At 41.4% G+C, this 7,841-nt stretch overlaps 1 protein-coding gene across 2 annotated transcripts in view; it reads right to left on the reverse strand.

Moving 5' to 3' along the window:
• Positions 1-250: 250 nt before the first annotated feature.
• Positions 251-7,841, reverse strand: part of LOC102699240 (bifunctional apoptosis regulator) — a 51,388-nt gene continuing 43,797 nt past the window's right edge. The window contains exons 2-9 of one of the 2 annotated variants that reach the window (XM_015359824.2): positions 7,281-7,483; positions 6,029-6,364; positions 5,463-5,664; positions 4,923-5,092; positions 3,267-3,411; positions 2,342-2,518; positions 1,709-1,908; positions 251-1,237 (exon numbers count right to left, since the gene is read on the reverse strand). In XM_015359824.2, the coding sequence (XP_015215310.2) occupies positions 1,054-1,237; positions 1,709-1,908; positions 2,342-2,518; positions 3,267-3,411; positions 4,923-5,092; positions 5,463-5,664; positions 6,029-6,300 (1,350 nt within the window). In that variant the 5' untranslated portion in view covers positions 6,301-6,364; positions 7,281-7,483 and the 3' untranslated portion in view covers positions 251-1,053. Of the gene's footprint in view, positions 1,238-1,708; positions 1,909-2,341; positions 2,519-3,266; positions 3,412-4,922; positions 5,093-5,462; positions 5,665-6,028; positions 6,365-6,943; positions 7,255-7,280; positions 7,484-7,841 lie in introns of those variants that run through there. The other variant, XM_006636971.3, reaches the window with a different exon arrangement.

The following is a 7,841-nucleotide window of genomic DNA, read 5'->3' on the forward strand; positions in this document are numbered from 1 at the left end:
TTCCGCTTTTGAATTGTTTTTATTGGTGCAAGTACTGGATTTATTTCACATAAAAACACTAAAGACAAAAACAACTTGAGCTCAATTAGCTGAAAGTCCAGCTGCAGTGAATCCCAGAAGACACTGGGGTCACCAGAAGCAGGACTGTACAAGCCTTATAAAACAAAGTGTTGCAAAGGTTTAGGATTCTTTTTGGTGTTGTACTTCACAAACTTCAATCATTTTCAAAAACAAAATATTAAATGAAATATTCATTTGCACAGTTTTATATTTATTTTCTGAAATTAATTTCATAGACTGAAAAGGTATACATGCATAAGTCACAGTTCTATCAGTACTTAAGTGCAAATGTAATCACGTGTAAAAATAAAGCATGTATTCCCCTCAAAGGAACTGAAATGAAGATCACAAAATTTACAACTTGTATGTTAAAAGTCCAGCCGATCAAATGCATACAATGACAGCCCTTAATACTGAATCATAAAAAATTGCTATTAGAGATAAAGACATGAATGAAACACTGCATTGAAAATCATTAGGGATGATCCCTTTTGATAAATGGTATTCAACTGAAAGTGGTAAAATGCTATATCTTCTTTCAATAGTCTCAAAGGCCATCTGTGGAATAGATATTTTAACTCTAAAATTAACAATAACGTTAAAGTAAACATTTATTTGCTTATAATGTGAAAGATGATCATTTATTCACAGAAGATTTAAATTAATTGGTCTCCCTGTGTATATGATATTGAGTCCCTTAAAATGAGACCCGATCCAAGAGGTCAGCATCTAAACTTCATCTGAACTGCGATTCACATTGCTAAGAATTGCAGTCTTTACTCGTTTAGTTTCACACAAGTCTGAACAGCTGCCATTAGAACAGTCTGAAGCCAATGAAAGATTACCCTTTTTTCTTTATAAAGAGATGCTCTAAGCATGTTGGCTGATAAAGTGGCAAAGAAACCAGAAATAGGTTTCCACATATAAATATTGTATTTTGAAACTCTATTACACTCCTTCAACCATAAGGATTTAAAGCTCGGCTGGTGGCACTTATGTCTCCCGATGTAGTACGTGTTGTACCACAAGATCGATGTTTATGATTGGGCTGAAGTACAAGGCCCAGTAAAACAAGCAGTTGCAGACAAACTGTGGAATCATGGGCCAGAAAATAGCCACGACAAATCCCTGTGTAGACACTTTCCAGAAGTGGCTCCACATTTTCTGAGGAAGAGTCCTAGCATGAAAGGAAAAAAAAAACGGAATCATGATATTTTCTTCACAGATTTTTGTCGTAAATTTGGAACTGCCAGTTATGCTACATATCCATCGAATGTGTCGCCAGCTGTCTGCACCTTTTAACATCTCGTCGTGCTTGTCTTTTTTGGAATCGCCGCGGTCTGAGTTTGGAATAGGCCTCGCAGCGGGCACGAGAAGGGGTGTGCCAGCCGTGCGCTTGGAGAGCGCAGTGACATGGCCCAGACTCAAACCCACAACTCTCGCGGCACCAGTCCAGAGGATCCCGGCTCCTGCCACGGCTTCCTGGAGCTTTAGGGCCCCTGTGTCCTGACAGGAATAATCCCGCTGGAGCCTGGGGCGGCTCTGCCGCCCACCCTTACAGGACACCCACCGGCAAGCCCCCCCACCTCATTGAGAAATAATCATCACAGGCCTCAACTACGCCAGAGTCACCACGGGACGGCATTACCTTAACTCTGCTCGCGACCACAGCCGCCAGAGCGCGAAAGCCTCCAGCACTGACAACAGCATGGCGTTCACAATGACGAACCGGGACGTCCAGTAGTGAACAGAGAGCCAGTCCCATGCAAACCCGACTATCAGCTGGTACGGCAGCACTGAGTATTTCACTACGAATTCTGTCCACTGCTTCCAGCCAGGATCTCCCAGCTGCGGGGAGGAAGAGACAAACACACCAAGATCTTTGGCATTAAGGTACATCAACCACAGATTATTTTTAAACTCTGCATGTACTGTATACAGTATATACATTTCTAGTGCATGGGGTGGGGAGTATTTTTTTGCTATTGGAGTCTGTAGTTGGTTTGCCACCCATCTGATTGACATGATCAACAGACGCTCTATACAAAGTGTGCTCTAACACCAAAAAATCTGCCCATGTATTAATTTTTAATAGCAAATAAGACTTTTGATAAAAATCTTCAACTTGCAACATGGATAAGCAGAACATTAGCAGAATTCAATTCATTATTCCTTTCACAATCAGCAATACAGCAATCCTGGAAAGGTATCGGGAAAGACATCTGCACACTTGAAAGATGAGTAGTTTTTTTCAATCCCACGTCCCACTGCCCTGCCTTACCAAAGGTTTGGTCAAGATGTCGTCTCCCTCAGTGTTTTCCTTACCACCAGGGCAGCAGGTGTGCATGAAGGGCAGGAAAGTTTCAGTGTAATCAAACAGGTACAGGTACAGCATTGTGAGACGAGGGGAGCTCTTCAACGCATACAACAAGAACAATGACTTGCCAACGTTCACTGCCTGAAAGAACAGATCAACAGTATTCAGCACAAGCAGCATCTGTGCCTTTAAGAAAAAAATATTTCCATTTTGGGCAACACTTTAAATCTCTGAAACTGGAGTCTAAAAGTAGTTTATAATAAAAGAAAAGGGGAGACTAGGAAGGAATGAGGTAGAGCTCACAAGAGGAGAACTCGTCTACTCCTGCTAATTTATACTGATGCTGATTTATATACTAGTGTCCAGTATACATAGTATTATAGTATTTTTATTTTCACCTGGGCTAGTTGATCAAAATAGGAGGTTTAGCAAAAATTACAGAAGGGGGAAATACAATTCAAAGAAGAGATTGAGATCAAATTCAACACTGGGCAACTCCTGGGGTAATACTGTTTATGGTGGATCTTTTTCCTCCTGGACAGAGCAGAGTAACAGGGGCCTGAGCCAGGTATTCTGAATCCTATTGTTCAAAGGCCTTGACACAGCCAAACTAGTCCATTCTTCAGGATGAACAGTGACACATCAACTGCAGGACATAATGGAAACTACAGGGAAGTACAGGCGCACATAGAACAGGAATCAGGGTGCAGAATATGCTATTCAGCCTGTTGTTGAAGCTGACACTTTGGCATCCTTCAAGAAACTGCTGGATGTGGTGTGCCGCAGTAAGGCCAGCATATTAAAGATCAGCGGTCGCAGAATTAAAGGCTGGCACCTACAGTAATCAATATGCAGGCGGTAAAATGTAGCGGGATGTGGAAATCCATACCTTGTATTCCCAGAGGTTCTGTGGAGGTTTAACTCCCAGTGCTTTCACACGGTCCAGCTCAGCTAGCACAGCCTTTCGATGCGTGTGGTTCTCAATATTATAAGGAGGCTTAGAAATCTCTTCATCTCCCAGCATAATCAAAAGTCTAAAAATGAAAAAGATATTACACTGCAGTGGTAGCGGTAGTTCATGCTAACCCTAACCCTAACCCTCACAATTCAAATAAATGTGACTCTTACATGCCCTAAACGTCTTCCACAGTGAATTTTATTATATTAAGGAGGACATTAAGTTATAAGAGAGATAGAATAGGTTTAATTCTAGTCAGGCCTGTCATTACCTTGAGCAGAAAAAAATTCATACTGAAGACCTCCATTTGTCAGGTAAGAACAAGCAAAATGAAAATTAATTTATAAAAAATGTGGTTGTAGAAAGATTAGTTGATAATAGTTTCATGACACAGAAATTTGTATTACAAAAAAAACTGCAGACAAAACAAAAATATAATATTTACAATGTTATAAATCCAAGCAACTTCATGTGACGTTCCACGTGAGGAGTTCAGTTCAACAGACTTCAGGCATTCGGGAAATCGAATGAGAGTTGCGTCAACATGGAGACTTACAGTACTTTCACAAAGTACCCGATTCTGTGCTTCATTCAAAATGTTTTATTTTTTTCTATAACGTCAGTGAATTTATTTTGTTTCCCAGATTTAATTACCAGTCTGAAAAACTGGAACTGCACTTCCTCTTTGAGCACTGCTGTTGTTTTTATGAGATACAAACTGATGGGGGCTCTAAGGTTCAGTAAGATAATATTCATATATAAATATGGAACTACATTACTACTCTGTCTATTGTGCTGGCGTGCTGGTGTCCACACACATACTGCATAGCTGAAAGCTTCCAGTAATTATATCAAAATAGTGTTGCAGTTGCCCTTTAATTTACTGGCTCTATGTGCATCAGTAGCTGTAATACTGATGACACCTTTCTTTACTATTCCTGCTACTTCAGTCCAGCAAAGGATGCTTACAATCCTTACACAGTGAGAATATTAGTTCATTAGTATAATAAAATGATGTTATTATATTCAGCAATAACTAACCATGGGATCATCCCCAGTTAGTACTGTTTTTAGGTCACTGCCATTGGCTCTAGATTGCTATCACTACACATATAGAAATAAAGCAGCCAAACAAACAACAGACAATCTCTGCTTGCTGGATTTCTAAAGAAAACTTTTTTCCCCCATTAACACAGTAAAACACTGGTTCTTTCAGTTTTCTAAAAACTGTTAGATTTCTGTTAATCAACAAAGAATTTAAAGACTGAGGCAACACCAGAACTTTCAGACTTTTTCCTCTCCTCTCTTGGTACTGTATATTTTCCATTTTCTGACTTCCTGCACATAACCTAAATACAGTGTCTACCAAAGGGTAAACACCACTTAGCTGGAAAATTCCAGACTCGGGAAGTTATCCTGGTGACCTGGTAGTCACTTAGTTAATGTTCATCTCTGACCTAATCACAGTTGAGATATTCAGATTATTCAGACAGCCGTAATTTCTTGCCTGTCTCAGATAACGGGCAACAATCAGTTGACATCCCAGCAATTCTCCCCTGTGGGTGAAAATACCTGTATATGTCTCACCTTCCATTAACTTGTTCTTTTACGAACCCTTCCTGATAAAGAGAAGCCCAGGGTCCTAACTGTTCCAGCCAAAAGAGGACCTCTTCGGCAGCCCACTTCGTAACGGGTTTATGAACCAGAAGATCATGTTCTTCTTCTCTGCTCCTCCAGTGATACACCAGCAGCACCACCTGAAATAACAAAAAGACGACTCTTACTGCCAACAGAGGGGTAGATAGACCTTCATGAAAAACCACTGAGAAATGTAAAAGCTTACTTTTTAGCTAAGCTTTAGTTGAATCTCTCACCAAAGGTCCACCTGCACATCTGTATTTACAATGCAGCTTGGAACTGTGGCGCGTAGACAATCATTACAAAATTGTTTTTAAAAGTTCCCGACGATTAAAAACTAAAATGACACCTCCTGCCGAAGCCACCTGTCAGGCACCCCAGAGGGGCTCAGAAACACAGCTTTAGAGCACGTCTTCCTCATATCCTAGTTCGGCAGGCGGTTTCTCTTTATTGACCGTCCTCACATGTTCAACAAGGGAGAATACTCACTGCCACGCAGGTGAGAGCGGTGAGGACCCCAGAGAAGAAGCCCCCTCCCTGTGGCTGAGACCCACTCATTGCCACGCCTCTGGCGGCCTGCTCATCCCCATATCTCTGGAAAGCAAGGAGAGCGTGACTGACGCTGGGATTGACCTGAATCTCCTCTCGCCGCTTAAGCACCACATCGGGAAACAGCTTCTCAACTGCACCCCTACAGGAAAAGGAATGACATTGTCATCGCTGTGGTTCACTTATCCAGAGATCTTCTTCACCTAAGAAACCTTCGGCTGCCCCGTCTGGAAAGTCCCAGTCCTTATTTCCCTCACTTCACACTTCTCTTTTCATAGCCCACTTCTCATAGAGAGGAAACGATTTACAATCGATTCTGCTAACATGGGAAAGCTCTCATCTGACAGTTGTAAAAGTAAGAAATCAGCGACCCGCAAAATGAATGAACACAGGTGTCTATTGAAAATCAAAAGCGATGTCATCGAAAGTGCCACCTCTTATCAGCGACAGTGAATAGTTCCCTGTCTCCCGTCATCACTGGCGGAATATTTTCCGGAATCTCTTACCTTAACACTATATTGACCTTGGGAAAACCCTCCCATTTCTCCCTGCATTCTGGACATTCATGTTTCCTGGAGGACTCCCACCAAAGTGCCAGGCAGTGTCTACAGAAACTGTGTCCGCAGTTCAGTGTGGTTGGATTGACCAGAATGTCATAGCAGCAGTGGCAGGAGAATTCGGTCTCGGAGATCACATGGCCAGATACTTGAGAGGGATGGTCTGAATGAACTGAAAATGCTCCTGTATCGACACCTCCTGTCATTGGGACATCTGTCATTAGGTCTTCTGGCTGATAACTTCTTTATTCATAAATAGGTAACATTTTTGGACATTTAATCAGTCTGCAAACAAAGCACAAGATATAGATGTCTTACATTTCAATAGAAAAGAGTAAAGGAGTATTATACATAATACGCAGAGTACTGTTCTATTAAAAGCAACATTTCAGAATCAAGTCACAGGTTCCTGAACACCTACATAATTCTTCTAATTCAGCTTCTTGTTAGCAATACACTCCACAGCCCCCACATTCCACCTATCTCTCATATAGAATCCTGCTATTACCCAGATAATTCCCTAGAATGCAGTTCCTTCAGGTAAAGGGATCTGATTTAGACATTTGTATAAAGATCAGTTAACAGCTACAAGGCACTTCAATTTTGATCTGATGCATGTCATGATATCTCAACTTGAAGGATACCTTATCTGCATTTTAAATGTCAAGGACAATACCAAGAAACAGCATTCATCCTCAGTAAAAATCACATGCAAACCTCTAGAAAAAACAGACGTAACACAATAAGAAATCATGTGTAGCTATTACGTGAAAGTGCTCCTTTTTCATGTCTAACCTGCCCTTAATAATGCTTAACAATGTCCTTAATTAAGATTTTAAATGTTCTCAAATAAACAGAACTGACCGTACGACACGTGCAAAAACTAGATCCATTAAAAAATACACAATTTACTGCAACCTAATCATTAAGCACAATTATCGGTTGCATTCGCAGCTCGGAGGCTGAAGAAATGCTCGTGTCCCACATTTTAAAACAAATCCTAAAGTAAAATTCCTCCTTCAAAACTAAAAACATTCTTCATAATATTCACCAGACAGCAGCCTAAAACCCTACGATGGCCTTTAATGGTTATGCGTCAAGTGTCAGGTGAACATTACGTCTAATCGCTCAGGCTTTTTATAAAACTGCAAAATGTGAGGAGCCTCTAAGATACATCAATGTTGATTTAAAGGCACGATACCGTCACATGAAGACACAATATTTACGCATCTTCTTCAGCAGGGTCCCACCCTTTGCTTCCGGGCAGCGGAGAGGCCTGTCACATCAACACACTTCCTCTTTCCGGCGTGAGGCCCGCCCATTCGCCCCGCCTTCTCTCCGCCCATTAGTCCGCGGGCGGGCTCGCAAGCCGCCTATTGGCTAGTCGAGCCGTCAGTCGCTCGGCTGGGGACGAGAGTTCCACATGTGTCAGACGGAGCTGGTGTCACACGGTCCGGAGTAGTGCGATGTGTGACACCGTATTTACGTTGGCTAACTCGCGTTAATAAGACCGACGTTATAGCTTCACAATTTTCATCATAAGCCTAATAAAAAAAACTAAATGTACTTCCTGCAATTTGTTTCTGTCATTCTCTTATAGGTATGTTTTAGATTATACATCCTAATTAAACTAGTTCTTACCTGTCCTTAGCTTTAGGACCTACATAAATATTGACCCAAAGCTCCCTGTTTCTAACCAAAGATACCAAGAACGCTTCATAACAGGACAACCCTGTCTGCTTCCCCACTGTACAAAACCCAT

Source organism: Lepisosteus oculatus, chromosome 19 (genome assembly GCF_040954835.1).
Source record: "Lepisosteus oculatus isolate fLepOcu1 chromosome 19, fLepOcu1.hap2, whole genome shotgun sequence".
Classification (NCBI taxonomy): Eukaryota; Metazoa; Chordata; class Actinopteri; order Semionotiformes; family Lepisosteidae; genus Lepisosteus; species Lepisosteus oculatus.